The 21,187-nt window shown below is 33.2% G+C and overlaps 1 protein-coding gene and 1 non-coding gene across 2 annotated transcripts in view; one reads left to right on the top strand and one right to left on the bottom strand.

Moving 5' to 3' along the window:
* Positions 1-21,187, bottom strand: part of CRPPA (CDP-L-ribitol pyrophosphorylase A) — a 189,745-nt gene that overhangs the window by 90,586 nt on the left and 77,972 nt on the right. Inside the window, exons 7-8 of the mRNA XM_090287818.1 lie at positions 14,702-14,794; positions 14,141-14,233 (exon numbers count right to left, since the gene is read on the bottom strand). Coding sequence (XP_090143944.1) covers positions 14,141-14,233; positions 14,702-14,794 — 186 coding nt within the window. The remainder of the gene's footprint in view (positions 1-14,140; positions 14,234-14,701; positions 14,795-21,187) is intronic.
* On the top strand, positions 1,322-1,441 carry LOC150001388 (small nucleolar RNA SNORA61). Its single transcript, XR_016513225.1, has one exon. It is a non-coding gene; the product is annotated as a small nucleolar RNA SNORA61 (small nucleolar RNA).

Genomic DNA, 21,187 nt, shown 5'->3' with positions numbered 1-21,187 from the left:
AATTAACATCTGCACCCTCTGCAACAAATTTTAGAATCAAAAGTTAAAAGCAATCCAATGATCGATACGAAACATTGATTTCTTTAGCTAACATTATTTAAAACATATAACTATATTTATTTACTAATTTTTCTCTGAAAAGATTTCCCAGAGAACATAAATCACAAAAGTTACAAAAAGCAGATGTGATTTTTTTTTAGTGAGTTAAGTATGTAATCTTTGTATTTTAGTGACTTGTCAAAATTTCATTTTACAAGATAAAATTTATTACTGCTTAAGCAACAATCTATAATTATTATTGTGGTTGTCCAAAAGCCATTTAGATAAGCCTTATGTGGCATTAAGAATAAATAAATAATGAACATTTTTGCAGTTCTCAAATAGATGCCTTATGCATTTAGGCCAACTATTAAACATTAGTCTTTTAAAAAAATACAATACCCAGTGATTACAGTTAGAGTGCTTCCGATAACTAATTGAAAGAGCACTGAAATTTGCTTTATTGAGCTATATTTTATTACATTAAAGTGCTAACATAACTTTTTTATTTCTAAGAAACATTTTTTCCAAAAATCTACATCATATAAAAGAACTGACTAAATACTAAGGTGGTCAAATGAATCATAGTAAAGAACTGTACTATCTCTACTAGAGTAGCCACTAGCCATATATGGTTATTTACATTAAGTTGAAATTTATTTAAATTAAATAAAATACAGTAGCTACACCTCAAGTGCTCATAGCCATAGGGAGCAGTGGCTACAATACACAAGAGTATAGAAATCAAATATTTCATCATTGCAGAATATGATAACATGCACATACTTGTCTAGCACAAAAGAAGTTTATGTAATGTCATTGCTGGTTATATATCTGATTAATATATTTTCATCATTAACTCATGTGTCTGTATCACAAAAGGAATTTTTATTCCTGCCCACATGTTCTGTTATTACTTAAAATCCTGCTCTTAGAAATTATATCTGGAATAGGCAAAATTATAGAGTATGTGCTAACATAGACTGAGCTTTCCTTATTTATATACAAAAGACATTCCTGAAAATGTGGATGAATGTAAAATAAGTGAAAATAAAACTCTCAAACTGAGATGGGCCCGGCTTCTGTTTTCCCCCAAGTGGGAGTAACAGGTACTAAATTTACTTTTCTACCTGAAGCAAGTAAAAAAAGTATACAAACTACATGAAGGGTGGATTTTTAAGACATAATACACTAAGCAACAAGGGATATCTCTGAGAGATGAGAAAGAAATAAGGTGAGACCTATATCTGCCCCAACTCACTGTCATAAAAACAGTGAGGGAGCCCTCCAGCTCCCTTTCCCATCGGATCTGAACACTGGTCTTGGTGGTCGTAAAAGGAGGAAAAGTAATACTGAAGCTGGCCTAACAGCTCTGTAGCATGTGGGCTAGTTTCAAACAAGGAAAAAAAAAAAAAAAAAAAAAAAAAACAGGGAAGGAGGCTGTGGATACCCAGATTTTAGAGCCTGAGGGGACTGAGGTGGCAGAGCGCTTGCCAGGAGAGAGGTGCACAGAGCAAGAACTCGGGAGGTTATCTGAATAACTTACACACTCAGCTGAGTACTGGGCATGCGTCTAAGACACCGGTCTGAGGTAAGGGAAATCCATCCACAAGGGTTAGACGCAGCAATACCTGATGGCCTCCCAGGGTCAGGAACAGTGGCGGTGGCCATCGGTCAGGCTAGAAAACTTCATAATTGAGAGTGCGTTAGGTACAGGGCTAAGAAGGAAATCATTACCCTCTACCAAAAATACTAGCTAGTCCCACCTAAAAAATCACATAAACAATACTTAAAAGATAGAATTGTTTCTATTTAACTGCATTCTGGAATAAAGCTCAGAAATAGTGGTAGTGGCACAACAATCCAGCACCCACTAAGGTAAACTTCAAAGTATCTAGCAACTAATCAAAAAATATCAAATGTGCAACAAGAAAAAGAGCAGAAAAATATGAGCCATAATTAAAACAAATACCAATAAATCAAAAGTGACACAGATATTAGAATAAAAAAGAATTAAAATTATTTTACAGCTGTGTTGCCTGTGTTCAAAAAGCTACAAGTAAGAATGAGCAGATTAAGTAGAGAAAAGAAAAAATGTAAAATAGACCTACACCTCACTTCTAAGGAGGAAAACGACCCCTGAGATTAAAAAGTAAAAATAACACTGGAGGGATTAAGAGCAGTTTAGACATGGCAGAAAAAAAAAAAGATTAGTGAATGTGAAGATATAGTAATAGAAACTAATTAAAATAGAACTGAGAAAATGAAAATAAAGTCTAAAACTAAAAAAATAAAAGGAAAAACCAACAGAGCATCAATGAGATGTTGCTTAAGTTCCAACAGCCTGATATACAGGTAACTGAAGTCCACAGGTGGAGGGAAAAGCAGAAGAAACAATGAAGGAGTAATGGCTGAAAAATTTCCAAGTTGAATGAAAATTAAAAACCCACATAACACACCTTAAGCACACACAGACACAAAATCCCCAAGCATATAAAGAAGAAGAAAAAGAGGCTCCATAATGAGATTAACACATCATTTACAACGGACTCAAATCTGACAAAGATGTTCAAATTAACAGACAAAGATGTGAAAATTATAACTGTATCCCATGCATTCCAAAGTTGGGTACAGAAATAGAAGACATAAAAAAGGACCCAAATCAAACTTGTAGAGATGAAAACTACAATGCCTAAGATGAAAAATGCACTGTATTTTTTTTTTTAAGTCAGTCTGAGTATGTCTGCAACATAGGATGGATCGATGAGGTGCACTTTCATGGCACATGAGCGCTGAGCTCAACTGACTTGCCAGCAGGGCTAAGAAACATCTGGTTAGCACGTGCGTTAATGATGGTGTAAGAGTAAGCTGAGTAATACAGATCAATGTGTGCAGTATCACATTCTGCTGATATATTGTAATCTTAGCACAAAAGTTTGAAGATGACTTTTGTTCAATATTATATTTATGACAAGGCCACAGTCTACTTACTTTAAGGTTTCTGGACCCATTTATTTGAAGAGGATAGATTACAAGAAAAAAAAAACAGAACTCTTCTTCAACTGTTAGTATTTTAAGTATCTAATAGGTTAATCAATTTATTTCACAAGCCAAATAAAATGCAGAAGTAGTCTAGGAAAAGAAACCTCCAACTATCTTCCATAATCTTTGATTCAAACTTTTGTCTTCATCAAATAACCTAATATTTCTTATTAATTAAATACATAAGTAAATGCTATCCACATTAACTAAAAAAAAAATTTAATGCTCCTAAATGCAAGCTTTTTACCTGCTTAATATATTGTAGTAGTGACCCATTTAAGATTAATTTTGAAATGAAAAATTCCTCCTCCCTAAAATGTTAGAAAATCACCCCCTAAATTCAATTTACAAGAGAAAAATTAAGTCCCACTTAAGAATTAGAAACACTTCAAAGCTTAATTCTATCTTTTAGAGTAAAAACAAAAAATGAATTGAGAGAAGAACACAAGTAGTCATTTATTGACACAATCAGGTATATTTCCTAACATGAAGCATGAAGATAGGATTCACAAAAACTAAAAAACAGAAATCTGTAAATTGGACAATTATCATTGTTGAATGAAATAAAAAAAATTATTTTCTAAAAGGCAAAATGGAAGAGAATTCAACTACCAAAAAGTAAGAAGGATAGCATAAATCAGGATAATAAAATTCATAAAATTTAAATTTATAAACAGTAAATAATGGCCTAAAACCTCAGGTAGGGCTAGCAGTATTATTCTCCTTAATAGAATGTAACTATTGTTTAAGATGTAATTTCTATTTAGTTCCTTATACCCAATCTCTTTCATCTCTGTAAGTCACCGCAAAGCATTTACTTGTGGTAGGCAGCCTTGCAACAGGGGGGGATAGAAGACATCATGACTAGGAATGTCAAGGCAAGTTCAAGTAAGTAAACATTTCTGAATGCCTACCCACACTGTGTCGGGAAAGGGGGAAAGAGTCTGAGCAAATAGGTATTAAGGAAGGACTGCAAGAAGAAATACCGTCACTCAAATCTTAAGGATTTAACAAGAGTCAGCAAACATTTAAAAAATGCTGTTTCAAGTAGAAGAACTCAGCAGAGGAAACAGACATGTTAGGTAACATGAGGCACACAGAAGCTACACCAGTTCAGTGTTACCAGAGGGCAAAGTGCTCAGTGAGAAATGAGAGAAAGGACTATAAAATTTAGAAGGGCCAGCCCAGGCCAAGCCTTTATGATCTGACTGAGCTTTGTCCAGTAGGGATCAGAAACTTCTAGAAGACTTTAATAGGGAGATTGGCTTGGTCAATTTACAATTAGTAAAATTTGTCATGGTGCTACAATGAGGTCAGGATTGAAACAAAAAGAGACTTTTGGGAAGGGACAGTTCCTGGAGGGAAGAAGATGAATTCAAATTTTTTAAACTTCATGACCTTGAACAGTTCTGTCAAAACTTAGGAACTGGTACATGAGCAATACTTTAAATCATGAGAGTTGGTAACTCAGATAGTATATATTTATTAAAGAAATTTCTAATGGATATTTTAAGCAATGGTACCAATTAACTGTGGCAAATAGGTTATACAGAAATGAAAAATCTATACCAAGCTTCCAACTTGGTTTTGTTTGTAAATAAATTTTCACTGGAAAACAGCCACACCAATTTTTAAAAATATTATCTACCTATGGCTGCTTTTACACTGTAACAGCAAAGTAGAATAGTTGCAACAAAGACATTAATGGCCCACAAAGCCTAAAATATTTTCTATCTGGCCCCATCACAAGAGAAATTCACCAACCCCTAATACAAAGACGTGATGTCAGATCCAGGTAAAGAAAAGGGCCTGGGTCACCTCTGGCAGAACGAGAGTATGCTACTAAGTGGTTTTTAAGATCCTTTTCTCCTCTAACAATGTGGTTTGTATTACTTGAAAAGGGCAAGTATTGACATCCCTGATGAACGTCATGTGGTACAGTGAAATGAGGACGAAGCATATTCTTACACTGAGATCATGGCATCTGTGATAACCAACTCTCAGGATTGCTCTGAGGATTAAATGGGATCATGGATTTTAAAGAAAAGAACGATGACTCATTATTTCAAGTATTCAATAATTGTCTGTGATTATTAACACTAATTATACTAAAATATGTACTAGCAGGCCACATTTGTTAGTAAGGAACTGAGAATTATAAATGTATCAGGAGTTCCATCTCCTACAAATTGAGTGCAAAACACAAGATCGTAGTTGGAGTCTTGTTGGTTAAGCAAAAAAAAATCAGAACTCTGTCATTTCCATAAACATATTAAATTTTTAAAAATAGAAATTTACACTTCTCTCTCAAAAGATCTAGAAATGGGTGTAATACTTAAGGTACTCAGAAGAGACATGCAGGTGACTTGCACTGGTCCTATCATTCGCACATAAGAATTTTCCAATGCTGACGCTAAAATTATCTTTGCAACCCTTGCTGCATCCCACCTTAGCAGGTTACCAGTGAATCAAGTACCCCAGCATTTAAGTAGAATAAGTTAAGCTTCAAAAGCCCATAAAATAAAGCCTCACATGCCTGGAAAATTAAATCATACTATACTTTTCAAAAGTATTAAATATCACATATAACTTTATTACAAACAGGGTTCAAGCCAAAGCATGTTTGAATCAAGAAGCTGTTTTTGCACTGATTCCATTACCTTTCTATGCATTCAATAAAATAACAGTTCAGACTTTCCAGAAAACTGTGAAAGCAATATATTTTTAGGTGGCTATTGATTTTTTGCTAAAGGAGTAGAGCTTAGGCCTGGTAAGATTCTTACTACCTTTCTACCCACCAATGTTTTTATTCTTACCATCTTCCTAAATACTAATGTTTTAACTCCTGGACAAGGTGTCTTTCTTTTCATTTTTTTCTAATTTTAGTTTTTTCAGAATATGAAGCATTAATACAGACCATTTTTCATAAAAAAAAATGATCATGAAAACGCCAGGTAAGACTTGGCAGAAGTATTGTAATATGAAAGATTTATATATTTTAAATTGTGCCTATACCCAAAGTTCTACAAAAATTCAAACATTAAGAAGGCCTTGGAAAAGCATAACTTGCCTTTCAAAAAAAGCTTTAGGATAAGCTCATCTATATACACAACAAACACACACATGTACAAAGGAATGGAAAGCTTTTCAATATAAGTGAAATCATTCTAATTATCTGTCAACAAAGTTGGGATAATTATCTGCCTACTCAACCTTTAAAAACAAATTTTAAAAAATCCTCTAAGGTCCCCATCTTACTATCATTTATCCAGTTCCACAAGATATCAAATCAGAAGTTTTCTCTCTCACATTAAATCAAGTGCCTATTCTTAGTGTTTCTTTGCCTTAAATATACCTTGATTTCAGCTATTTCTGCCCATCCACTCTAGAACTGCTGTAGTCTCAGCCACCCCCACTATTTCTTGGACTACTGAAATAGCCTCTTAACTAAACCAAATGCATCAAGGAATCTCTCTGATCTTAATCTTTTCTTTGTGAGGCATCCAGAGGATGCATAAAATGCAAATCTCACCATATCAATTTCTACTGGGCGGTAGAAATTTATACAGTTCAAACTTCAAAGGCCCACCTCGACCCAGTCCTGCCTAGTCCACGCTTCAACTCTCCCCAATGAGTAGTTCATTCTGTTTCTGATCCACTAGCACTTTCCAATTCTCACCATACTCATGTGCTACTCTTTCCATATAGAAATGCTATTCCACCACCACTCACAGAACTGGACCCTGTTCAGTCTTCCAAATTTCAGCTTTCTCTCTTATCATTAACAAGATCTCTCTTGATCTTCTATTGCAAGTAAATGTGCCTCTTTATCGAGCCAACCTCATTAAAGTTATTACCTTGGGGTTGTAGATACAAGGATCAGTGACTAGGATCCTGTGAACTCCCAGCCACTGAATCACTTCCCAGGCTGACTCTGCTCATTTCATGAAGCTCATATTATTAAGAATCTTTATTTGGAAAATAAATAAATAATATTATTTCTTTATTAAGATAAAATAATCTAGAAAAGTAGCTTGTAAAAAATGTGTCATTCTTCTAAAGTATGATGCTTATTTTTTTTAAAAAGGGTTAATTATTAAATAAGCTAAGTGTATGTCAAAATACGTGTCACACAGAAGTTCAAATAAATGTTACATAAATCTATGTTAAACAATCAATTAGGTAACAAAGAGAATAGGATATAGTCTCCCACAAAGTGCTAACTAGATAGCACCTAAAGTGAGATTTAAATGAATTGGCAATGAGAAGCATTGGTGTGAGCTCCAATGATTAAGGAATCATTTTCAGAAGACAGTTGCCTGGACTAGACATGGGAAGACAGATTCTTGGGGAGAGAGGTATGGGTCAAGAGAAAGATCAATCTTGCAACTGTTATTAAACAGAGAGGAAAAAAGAGGAATGACTATAAAAAGAGAAGAGCTAGACTTAACCTAATAAAAACCAGACTATAAAATGAAGATAAATAAGAAAGGCACAAATAAAGACAAACCATAAAAAAATCTCACAAATCTTGTGATCAGGATTAAAGTTAGAAAAGTCTCAATAAAGAAATTCCATAGCACCTGATTATTATTTAACATAATTAATAATATGAATTGTTCTACTATATCTATAAGTAAGAGACATACATAGTACATCATACAAAGGTAAAAAGTCTTTACAACATACTGTAGTATAAGAAATAGTTTTAGAAAGAGAAGCTGCTCAGATGACTTGGAGAGCATCCAAGTCTGTTTCCAGATAAAGATTCTGAACTAAAATTCAGAGACATAAAGTTACTTGGCCAGGTTAATAGATACTTGTTATTTGAAAATGCAGTATCAATAGTTGTACTTTGAACCCCACTTTAGGCTCAGCATCCCTGCCATGACAAAGATCTCCTAAAACTAAAATAATAGTCAATTCTTTCTATACAATGGCTCCTTCACAACAATATAATTTATTTTTCTTCATAAAGTAAAATCCTTTTTAACATTACTAGCAAAGTCAGGCTTAGCATGTTTATATGAATATGCATTACAGTAATGTATTATTATAGAATAACATTTAATTTTTAAATGTTACATGATATGAAATATATGTGGTTCTACTTTGTAAAGAAATAGCATAATATAATTGAGCTAAAGAACATTTTCATTATTTAAAACAAAATTGAGTACAAACACACACACACAAAAGAAGGCTAACAAAACTCCCAGGAATATTTTTTGAAAAACTGAATCACCAAACATATTGTTCAATTTCTTTTCTAGGACTAAAATTAACGTAAGCTGCTTAACGAAGGTGAGTTTCACTTATTTTGCCTCCTGTGCATTGCATGTTAAATTGTATACACTGATTTATTACACTAGAACAGCACTGGCAAATAAATTCACAAACAATTTTGCTTATCTGACTAAGCTCAGTAAACTATTTAAAATGAGAAAATAAATAGTGGTTCCAAACCTGGTGCTTAATCAAGAGACTTAATTATTCATAAAACATAGGAAGAGTCTTCTGGAATTCATTCAATTTGCATATTTCACTAGAACATAATTCTCTCTGAAAATGAATACCCTATATTCATTAACAGAGAGAATACTAGGAACGTGTGTCCCATGAGAGTCATGCCTCCACACATCACCAGTTACATGTGCTTCACAATTAATCTTAGGGAATTTCTATACCCCACAACACAAACTTGCCAGTGACCATTTAGCTACAAGCAAAAATCTCCTAAAACTTAAAATAACAGTTAATTCTTTCTATTCAACACCTTCTACAGTAATTACCTCATCATTCTGCATCTTTGTGTGAGATATGAATCCCTTCATGACTAAAATTGCAAAAAGGTTCTAAAAGTATTCTAAACAAGAATTATTTATATTTTATTATTGATGTAGGCAGGAAATACCTGAGACTTACTATATTAGCAGAAAACAAGTAAAAACATTTGTAGAATTTGTGGAATTGACTGCATATCTGCCACTGAAGCTATGTACAGCCATGAAAGAGAGAGCTTCGATGTATCTTAAGTAAAAATATGCTAAAAATTCAACATATGTTAAAGTTATAATTTTCTGAAGGAAAAACCAAGGAATCGATAAAGGTACAGTAGCAACATGGTGAGACCAAAGTAGAAGAGATATTTGAACCTGCCTCCTAGGTCATTCATTACCTGTTAAACACACATAAAATAACCATTCAAAAACACATACAAATAAACTAGAGATCTGCAATATCTATTTTAAAAGTAAATCCAAAATGGAAGCAGCAAGAATCATAATAGCCATCTCTGTTTTGTAAGAACTTGGGCCTTAAAAACAAATTTTCTAGTGATAATAGGGTTAACAGGAGGAAGCATATAGAATAAATAGTTAAGTAAAAGTTGAAAAAGATACATGTCTGGTATCTGGTATCTGGTAAGAAATTTAACAGAATTATAGTGTTTTTAGAAAAAATTAAATTGAATAAAGGCTCCATACCCTGTGAAGCTAAAGTAAGAACTCATTAGCACTTAAAAGAAGGAATCTATATGTTTTTCCAATTGTCATTTGTTCTTTATTAGGAAGAAATACTAAATGCATAAATGTATGTATATGAATATTTTTAATCTTGTTCCATCTTATTATTTAACACATTCATGAGAGCATAAAAGTAACAAGTGTACTTGATACATTGCATATTGGATTGATTCTATTCCTGGCCTTGACACTGGTGAGCTGTGGAATGTTCTGGAAGCAATTTACATCTCTGTGACAGTTTCCCCAGATGTGAAAGTATCAAGTGTCAATGGAGAGTGGTTTTCTATATTTTTATTTGCTGACATGTTCAAATATTAAACATTTTGAAGTATTTTAAAGATCATATATTCTGATTTGTTGTGGCAATAAACTACTTCCTAGTAACTAGAACTAAATTAAGCTCTTTTGAAGGTTTATTTATGTTTTCCAAGCATTAAAACTCCATACAATAATTTGTTTTGCTAAAGTGAATTCATGAAGAGATTCTTATCTTTCATAAAACACCAATAAAATTGCTAGCAAAGGGAGAACTTACATGTAATTGTGTTACCATCAAATTATTTTCCTGTGCAAAAGTGATAAACTACTTTAAGTAGAATTAAATAGCTTACTTCATCTCTCAATATTAAACTTCTATTTAGATTTGTTGCCAATTACTTTCTGCTTTAAAAATTAATCATTTCTTTGGTGCCTATTATATGAATCAGCTATGCTCATTGAAAAAAATAAGCTTGAAATAAGAATGTTTTGTGAAAATATTGCCAGATCCAAATAAATTAGAATAGTTTACTTTCTTAACATGTGAATGTATTTTTTCAGTTTTACATAATCTTGACGAGAAAACAACTATAGTTAGTTTTGTCTCCTGAAACTCTCTTATTCATCATTATGAAAGCAATAGCTCTCTGATTATTCATTTCTAAACCACGAATTCAGTCTATAATTCACTTTTGGCACTTTTTAGTTCCGTTTAACTTCAGTAAAAAGCTGATGTTCTTTTGGAGTGATTTTATATCAGAAATTTTAAGAAGTTACCTTATACTATTTGAATACATTTAATACATTACTTTTCTAAATATTTGTTCATCATTATTTAAGTAGTGAACAAAAACACATAACAGGAGTAGAAAATAGAAAATGGAGCATGTCCCATGTTGATGGCTATTGTGTCAGGTGATTCCAAAAAGAGCTTCCAGAGAATCCTCTTGAGGGTTGCAATCTGAAAAGGTGCTAGCAACGCTGTATACCACCTGGTAACCACAAAGAAGGGAAGGCCAACAGCAGTAACTTCAGTCATTCAGGATGAAATCTTCGGCTCCATGATAACTTACACAATAGACTAAACAGCATCAGAAATCACATCTGCAAAGAATTCCCAAACATAATTTCTGCCCTATTTAACTTTACAAGAGAAAGTATTGGTTTTTAATGTTTATAAGGTTTTCTTGTTAAAAAAAAAAACAACATAGAAAGGGATGTAAATTTTTTAAATTCAATTATGACAAGCCATCTGGAATAAAAACAATGTTTGTTTGTTTTTCTTTCTTTCAGGTAGTGAATATTCTCCTAGTACAAGGTGTGCTTGTTATCTGAGTATGTGCTTCCAAAGGCTCGCAGTGAAAAGATTGCATATGATACAAAATACACACACAAAGCTTCGCTGAGGAACAGAACACTATAGTGACCCCATCCAACTATCTCTGCCCACTTCATGCTGGCACTGATTTTAGCCCAAGTAGTTAACATTTCAGTTAGTCAGTTTTGAGTTGATTATAGAAATTTGTAAAATTCTGATAATTTAATATAATTACAACGAAATTAAGTTACATCTACCAAAATATAGGATGTCATAAAGTTGATCAGATTAACATCGGTAGATTCCTTAAATCATACTCAACACCATCAACAAATGAGAACTTGGCAAAATTACACAACTTAAAATATATAAAAAGAAAATAAAAATAGAACTCCAAAAGAGCATGTTGAACAGCAAAGTATTAACAAAGGATGTTATTACAAAACTAAAAGTGTACAAAATATTTTGCAGAAATGATCACTTGAAGACATCACAATATTATGAAAAAATAGTTGAGTTTTGCAAACAAAGCCAAATTTTCTTAAATAGAAGATAAAATAAAATTATTTTAATAAATACCTTAGTTCTTTTAAGATAAAATCCCAATTATTTTTCTTCATGTAAAAATTTGTTCCTTTTTTTAAGGGGTTCTTAAAGCCATAGGCTCTACATACGCTAGTTTGCCTTAGAAAACCAAAACCTCTGACATTAAATATTTCATAACCCAGTTCACTTTCATAAAAGCCAAAGAGAAATTGACATTTTAACCATGAAGACTCATGTAGAACCTGATAAAATCTAGCTATACTAAATATCCATTCTTCACTCTACCTCTCCAGTGATTTGCTTCATCCTAATGATATATATTGTACATATGTTCTAGTAACATTTTCCTGTTAATTTTAATAATATCCTTAATATCAGTACAATGAATCTATTTATGCAATAAGAAAATAATGGGTGTACAGATATTAATTATGGAGTGACAATGCTTCATTTCAAAATAAATATTTTACAGTGTATATAGTATGTAGATTTACAGTATACAGACTTGTAATATTATTCTCACACTAGTTCTAAGAGACATTTCCTCCCTAACTAGAGGATTATCCACCTTTTCCCTTAGTTTGATACAGAACACCAGGTAGCCAAACAAAGTCTTGCATTTACTGGGATACATAAAATGGAACTCAACAGAAGTCAACAAAAAATTAAATTCAAATATTTACGGAAGTCATACAAAAGACCAAGGTTGAGATACAACAGTAGTAGTGAAACAAGAACCTCCAGTTTAAAAACTGTGTGTGTGTGTGTGTGTGTGTGTGTGTGTGTGTGTGTTTGACAAAGAGAGGCAGAGGAAAAGGCAGAAGGCAAATTCAAAAGTGACACTGATTCCCAGCTGGGTACCTGCCACAATGGCATTGCCACTAAGAGAAGTCAATTGATGTGGACTGTGCTTTTGTGATAGATCTTTGATAAGCCAGGTATAAGAAGATAGTTAAGTACGTACTCAAAAGGAAGTACCTACCAGAAGGTTGGAAAATGTACCACTGAAGCTCAGGAATCAGATTAAAGCCAAGGAAGTCAATTTTGAGTCATCCCATCCCAACAGAAATAAAAGGAGCTAGACTATTAAAGGAAACTAATACTGTGTTTCTGCCAAGGGCCCAGCACTGTGATGTCAACTACACTTTGCAGTCCTTCATTTTAATCCTTAATGATTTAAGAGGTAGGGCTATTAGCCTCATTTCTAAAACGAAGAAAGCTAGCCTCATAAAGTTAAGAAACTTGATCAAGGAACCAAGGTAGTCTGAGATGAAAGTCCTTGCTCTCATCACATGACTGTACTGCCTCCTCAGAATAATATCTGGGAACATGAACTGAATGAAATTGCTAAGCAAGTTCTAATGTGGAGAGAGAAATAAAGAGCCAAGCACAGAACTCTGAACTTAACACTATCCTACAGAAACTTAGAGCCTTCCAGCATTGGGGATATTTCACAATGTTCCTAAAAAATCTCAATTAAAATATTTATATTTCTGTTAAAATCAGTCACGTGTGGGACTTATCTTTGGGGCACATAACCAAATAAAACAGGACAATGATATAAACCTCCTCCAATTGCTCCTTTGTTTCTACTTGCATTGCTTAGTCTAGAATTACCTATTTGTACTGCAAATTATCTTTATTCCTTATTAATGATCTTACCTAACAAATTAAATTCCACACTGTGGAACAGGCCGAAGCTTTAGGAACTTGGCAATTGCTAAGCGCTTGTTTTCTGAATTTCATGTTTAGAACCCCTTCCCACAGCAAAATACTGCAGACCAGATTTGGCTCCTCAGCTAGTACACGGGCCTGGCCTCTGATTTTCTTTCTTCCTGGTTTTATTCTCTGATATTACCCCAACTACACAATTAAATTCTATACTAAACACTTTTAGTCTTTCACAGAAGTATCTCTCCAAAAATTTTATGGGCTATTCTCCTAGGAATTTTCTTAATCTGTTGTTCACTCTTTTGCTGTCCAAAAAACAGAGAAGATGAAACAACCTAAGAGTAAATTTTCTTCCATCTGATTTTTCCCTTCATTTTTTTTAACTTCAGGAATTCTCTAAGAATTGGCATCCTGGTAACACTCTAAATAAAGCTCTTTCACATTATCCAAACAACTAGTCAACTCAGCAATACACTTTGAGATTTTAATGAAGACAATGAGATGAGATTGGTCACTAGGTTGAATTACATCGTTTTCCGAACCTGTCTGTTCAACCAAATAAGAGCAGGCAGTCAACAGAAATCATAGCAAGAGGATAAGCTCCAGAACCCACAAAGAAGAGTTTCTTCTTTGGGGTTTGGAGGGATTTCCTCAATTTGATAAACTTTTGTTAAATAAAAAGTTGAATTCCCAAAAAGGAAGCATAATGTTTAAAGAGAAAAACCTGCATTAATTCACTTACTGAAATAACAACAACAGGATACAAAATGGAAAGATTACTGTCTTTAAGCATATTCAGTAATTTCTGGGTTTCTTCAAATTCAAAGGTCATAACCTGAAAGACCAGAAAGAAAAAGGAAGTGAAAAGAAATCCTTCAATTATTTAACACTTCAGGGGAAAACATAAGAACTTTTACATAATCTTTCAAAATATTTATAAAGCTCAATTTTTTAAATTTTAATATATTTTAAAGAATATCCATAGTTTATACTTACTAAAATTTGTATTATTTATTAATTCAAACCTGTGTAGCCTTATCTGTTTATAACAAAACAGAAAATTATAAATACTATCTAAAGAAATATTATCACCATCTTCTCATTATGGGAATTAGCTAGTTAGAAATTGTTATTTTCATATTTTAAAAGATAAAAAGTTAAGTTTCCAAGTATATAGTAAAATACACAACTCATCTATCAAAATCTTAAAGCAAATATTTAATAGTCAAGAAACATAAGTTCTCTTCCCCATTACTTTTATAAGATCCTCAAGTGTTTTCAGTCCTTTATATTTACTACTTACATTCATGCACACAAAATTGTAGCATTGCTCTAAGATGATTTGCTGAAGATCTCTGCCAGCATGACACAGAGACCCAGATGTGACTTTTAGATGCTAGGAGAAAAACAAAATAGAGGGGAAAAAAAAAAAAAAAAAAAAAAGGAGTTTACAAATTAGCTAGAAAGACCAAATATGAGCATAAACAACATTGTTACAAATGAGCACAAAATTGCTATAAGCACAGAAAGCCAAGGACCATATGTAAAAACAAAATAATTTAGTTTATGAGGCTACCAAGAAAAAGGAATTTGAACTAGTCCATAAATAATAGTTATTATTTTAGCAAACAAGGATATTGGGAAATTATTTCAGATAAGAAAAAAAATGTAGAAAAGGCACAAGATATATTCCAGCATAGGCAAGTAGCCCATTTTTTTCTTATGCAAAGAATGTTTGCGGAGAATGTTGGAATAAAATTAAAAGGTTGGTTAGACAGGGATTGTTGGAGGATTCTGGAAGTATGTTATATTACTTCAGTCACAAAGAATAGCTTTAACAAAACCTGGAATGACCAAAAGCAGGGAAAGCAAAAAGAAATTATCATAATAATACATGACAGAGAAAAGAGATAAAAGAAGAGACTAAGGGATTATTACCAGTGGTGGTCCCAGACTAGGTTTAAGGGGGAAAAAAAAAAGTACATATATTATTATAAAAACTTACCTAATACGATTTTTATTCCATATAGTTCAACAGTCTAATTAATTTCTATTTTTTCTATTACAACAATATAAACCTCTTAATTACTAAACAAGGGATGTTCTATATTATCTCTGGTATAATAGCTCCATAGGAAGTCACATTTCGGTGGTTAATACTGGCATTACATTTAGAATGTCATAAATTTATATCTAAAATACATTACACATTCCTTAGTAAAGCATAAAACTCTGTAACTCTTAATTTTTTCAACTAAGAATGTATTGTTTACTATACATATACATATATTACATGAATGTGTGTGTAATTCATATTAGATTAAATCTACATTTGTCAATTTGTCATTAAAGCACTCCAAATCTACTTATGTTTTATTCAAATCTTAACCATCCATCTCCACTCTTCAACACAAATATGCTTAAACTCTACAGCCATTTTGCCCTGTTGTCACAAACACTGGGCTCATTCTTGCCTGTGATGGCCATCCCACAGTGACTTCAATGTATACTTGTTTCCTTATTAAAGCTATTATATATATATACATATATATATATATAAATGTGTGTGTATATATATATATGATATATGTATGATATATTAATAGCTAATATGTAATATATATTTCTTCAACTCAATTATTAACAGTTAATAAATATAACATAAGCTCTTAGACAACAGGATATAGAAAGCACAGTGCCCACATAGTATTAGTTATTATTATTATTATTAAAATGTATTTGCTCAATTATTATGTGATAAATTAAAAACTCCAACTAAAAGATAAAGTCATTTATCAACTAATGCCCAGAGATTAATACAGAAATGCACACCATATTTTTACAAAAGTTCCTAAATATTACCATTTTTGTACCCTGTTTGAAAAAAAAAAACACAAAAACAGAATTACAGTTTCCTCCCTTCTTGAAATTGAGACTCTTTTAATAATTGTTTCCAGTTAAGTTTAATTCTTTTATTTGGTCATACTACTTTCCTCCCAACCAGAAACAAACAATATTTTCCATGCTTGAGTAAAGAAATTTAGATTTAACCTAAATAGAGCAAAGGAATCTTTGACACCTTTAATAAACAAAAACTGCATTAGACAATGCTATTAGGTTGTTTATGAAAAAGCTCAGCGGCATCATCTTACGCTGTCATTCTCAATGCTTCCACACTCAAACACAGCCAATGGAACAATCTGCGGGCTAGAAGAACTCCTTGTTCTGTAAATATTTTGGTTCAAAGAACATTTAAACAAAATTTAAAACGACCTTCCAATATGTTCAGTAAAATTAAAGAAATATACAAAAATAAAATAAAATATTTTCTTTATATCAAAACAAATAAAAATTTAGAAAAGCTTTAGCATTAACTAAATGCAAACATCTGCATATGCAGAATACTATTTAAAGCATGAATTTTAGGAAGGAAGATAAGTTGTCAAAAAAATATTTTCCATTTCAAGAAGAGTTAAGGCTTAACTAAAGCTGAAAGACTTTGGTTCAAGTCCCATGAGTCAGAGGTTCAAAAACGTGTTTCACTTTTTACAGACAGAATATGTTGGCTGGATCATCTCTGATTCTGAATCCATCAATTTTTCACCTCCCTCCTGTTCAAACAAATGGCACTAATGTGGGTATAAACAAGAGAACTGGAGAGAGAGGCACTTTCATCTTATGGCTGTCAGGGGCCGGGGTTGGGGGGAAATGGGGAAACACTGATCTAAGTGAACAAAGGTTCAGTCATGCAAGATGAATATATTCTGGAGGTCCAATGTATAGCATAGTGACTATAATTAACAATACTGTATTGTATATCTGAAATTTACTGAGAAGGTAGAGCTTAAGTGCCCTTACATAAAGAAGGGAAGGGAAGGGGAGGGGAGGGAGGAAATGGTAACTATATGAGGTGGCACATAAGTTAATTAACTCAACAGTGACGATCATTTCAAAGTATCTATATATATCAAAATATCAGTGTGTACACCTTAAATATATATAATTTTTATTTGTCAATTATACCTCCATAAAGCGCATTTTGGAAGGGAATATTCTGTAGCTAGGACTGCTGCCAATTGAAGGCTGAGACTAGGCTGCCAGCTCATCAGCCACGGCCTTTATCAGAGTTGTCTCTGGCCTGTGGGTGTTGCATCTGGACCTTCAGCCAGAGGTTAACAGCCAGAGCCTCTCCACCTTTATTTTTAGAACTCTTCACCTGAGATACTCCTTTAAGTAGTAGTCACTATTTTCAAATTTTGAGTTGCCAATTAAAATTTAGTTCATGGTTATTTTTAGACTTGTGTGCAAGTTTTGTCCACCTAGGATTCAGCATTTCCTGTATTATTTTTATTTTCTGTTTTTTTAGAATTAACTTTAAAGCATCTTCTTGAAATCACGAGCATGACCCCTAGAGCCAAGCTCCCTGGATGTGAATAAAACTCTGCAATAAACTTGCTGTGTGACTGTGAGTAAATTACTCAAACCCTGTGGCTTAGTTTATTCATCAGTAAAAAAGAAATACTTTAAAATAGTTAGAAAGATTGATTAAATTAATATGTGAGAATTAAGGATTAATTTTTCTAGGAAGTCATCCTTATAGGTTAACCCCCTGGAAAGCTTCAGAGAAAACAGTCACAGCTTCAAGGCAATGAATCTTGGTAGAGTTTTGAGGTAATAAATGAACTAGGTTCCTATTTTGTCATGTTAAATGGATCTCCAACCATGAACACTTTGCTGCTGGATTACAGTATACCAATGGCCATCACAAGACTCAGACCCGAGTCTGTTCAACATACCAAAGAAAGTCTTGCTCTTCTCCCAATCCTAAATACTGGACAGGCAGAATAGCACTAGAACCAAGGTTCTGCCACGTTGCACTGGTGCTGAATCACAGCGGAAAGAGCTGGTGCTTCCTTAGTAATGTAGCTTAACAGCCACACTGCACCATGATTTTAGTTTCACAAGCAGTCTTGAAGATCTATCTGCAATGCTACATAATGCACTAGGCACTGGCCCTGCTCCTGAGACCATGGACTTTCCCCCAATAATTATTGTTCTAGAAAGTCTGAAGTCTAGTGTGAATGCTGTCATGTCAATTCATCCTGGTTTGCTAATAACCATCCTTGCACATAGATATATTAAATGTTTGCTATTATTATTCTACTCACTTTAATTTCCGCCTCTCAATGACATTTTAACACATCAACATATCTACATTTTCCCTTCATGTTTCATACCTTGCTTTTATTGAGGCTTTATCGTTTGTTTATTAAAGTATTTCTCACAGATTTTGTCAATTATTGTGTGTTTAAAGTATTCAGCACCATAACATGTTATAGATAAAAATGCTGAGACACTGAATTTTAGATAATCTGTTTGAGATCATACAGCCAGTAAGGGGTAGTAGTACTCAGACTAAGGTCTATGGGATCCCCAGGCACACATACTTACCCTCTAAAGTGCACTGGGTGTCAGTTTCCTCCAGGTGACTACTACCCAGTCATGGAAGTCGCAAGACCTTTACTTGGAGAAGAGTGATACTACAGGTCCCAAAGTCAACTGAAGAGAAACACCTCATCTGGAGAAAGGCATTTGAGTACTAAAAAGTTTAATTGCTTCCAAACACAATCCTTTAACTCAGATCATCTTTCTGGGTCCTGGACAGGGAAGAATGAACCTAAGAAAGTCCTCCAATTCAGATTTTCAGATTTGGTCCTGGAAAAGAGTCAAGTGCTCTGAACCACTGCATTCAATACTTGTCGAGCAGCTGGTAGTGGTCACTGGAGTGATCACTGTCGTAATACTCCCTTGGTGCATCCCTCTCTCAGAGTTAAAAGTCCCTTTGAAGGCCAACTATTGTTCTGATGCAAAACTACAGGATTGCAGAATGGAAAACAAAAGCCTTAATCCTAACAAACCTGAGTACTGTCACACAAAACTTCAAGGTTACAGTTTTATCATTCAAATTATTCATCCAAAGCTAGGTAATGTCTAATCAAAAAACAAAGCTACTAAATGCACATCTGCTCAAGCTTATTTTTCCATTGAGTTTTACTACAGAATACTATACTACATATAACTAATGGACGATATTGTAGTAAATGAAAAATGACTGGGGCAGCTCATATAAATCATGTTTGGCAGGCATATTTTATAACTATTATCCATTTTTTAATTCTATAAATGACAGGATGAAATGTTATAAAGGTATATGCAGCAATATAACCTCTTTATGTTTCTTAGTAATACAAAAAAACATTTGCAAATTAAGAACTGGCAAGCTCACATAAACAAATTTTGTCTGTCTTAATTTAACAAAAAAGTCACGAAGAGTCGAGTACCCTATCTACTGACAGATTAGTTCCACTCATTCAACCAATAAATATTTATTGAGGGCTCTGAGCCAGACATTAGATTGTACATTGAGACTATGGCAACAAACTAAACAAAGTTTCTATCATGGAGCTCACGTCATACTGGGAAGAGAAAATAAAGTTTACACCTGAGTTCCTTCAATTTCAATATGCATAAGAATCTCTAGGAATATTATAAAAAATACAAACTTTGATGCCATTAGATGTGGCGTAGAGCCTAAGAATGTGAATTTATGTTGTTATAACTGGTCCAAGGACCACACTTTGAAGCAGCAAGAGGTTAGATAACTTGAAGTCACCTTACAATAAAACTCCTCTTTCATTTTCAGTAGATACACTTACTGACGAGTATGCTTCCATGCAGCAATCAGAAGATAACTTTTCCCTTGGTTCTGCCACAGCTATTGCCTTATGTCGCCTCTAAAATTATTACTTATATCTTTACTAAACCTATCACTATGGCAAACATAAGTGACTAAATTGAAAAATTGCTTCAATAGTTTTTTTTCCTTCAAACTCTTGCCAAATTTACAGCATAATCTAATTCACATTTAGAAAATTTTAACTTTTTCTAAATAACACAGGCACTGCCCAGATGTATATAGAGAAAAATAATGAGAGCCTGTTTTCCACATAAATATGCCCTAATAAAATATGTACAAGTTATATTTTAATCAAAATATTAATTTGAAATTAGTAATTAATAAGTATTGTTTCCAATCAGTTTTATAGATGATTTAAAGTCTACAAAAGACTATGGTTTGTTACATTTAGCTATGTATTCACTTTAAATTACAGATAAGGTTCATATGCTTTAACCCCCAGCCAATGTAAAACCGAGTGTGCATGAAACGAAGCTTGTTATCATAGCAGTTCTTAACTGTGGGCAACTCTGTCCTCAGGGGTAACTAAGCAACGCTGGGAAACATGTTCCGTTGTCACAGTGGGTTGGGAGGTGCTAATGGCCCTAGTGGGTAGAGAAGACAGGGATGCTATTAAATACTCTATAATGCACGCCCAGGGCAGCCTCCAGTGTAAAGAATTAACTGTACCAAATGTCAGTAGCACAGCTATTGCAAAATCCAAGGTGACATGGACATTTCTAATTTTTGGTATTCAGCACTTATATATGAACCAATAACTGACACAAAAAATAGTAACAGTCTAGCAACTTTAAGGCTTTAGTATAGTAATCCTTTTTATGTGGGAAATACTAACATTGCATTTTATCAAATGTTTTAATGTAATTTTTAAATAACATTATTCCACAAATGTGACAAGTGTTCAAAATGGCTCGATGAGGTACATATTAAAAACAGATTTGCTATCTAGTTTCCACGCTGTCTCTAATTTTAAATTATTTTAAACAAAAAAACTAAAATTAGTTATAAACACATATGAGTAGCTTTGTGAAG

The sequence above is a fragment of the Furipterus horrens genome, unplaced genomic scaffold (genome assembly GCF_987537825.1).
Source record: "Furipterus horrens unplaced genomic scaffold, mFurHor1.1.pri manual_scaffold_9, whole genome shotgun sequence".
In the NCBI taxonomy this organism is placed as follows: Eukaryota; Metazoa; Chordata; class Mammalia; order Chiroptera; family Furipteridae; genus Furipterus; species Furipterus horrens.
This window is presented reverse-complemented; position numbering and strand designations above follow the sequence as displayed.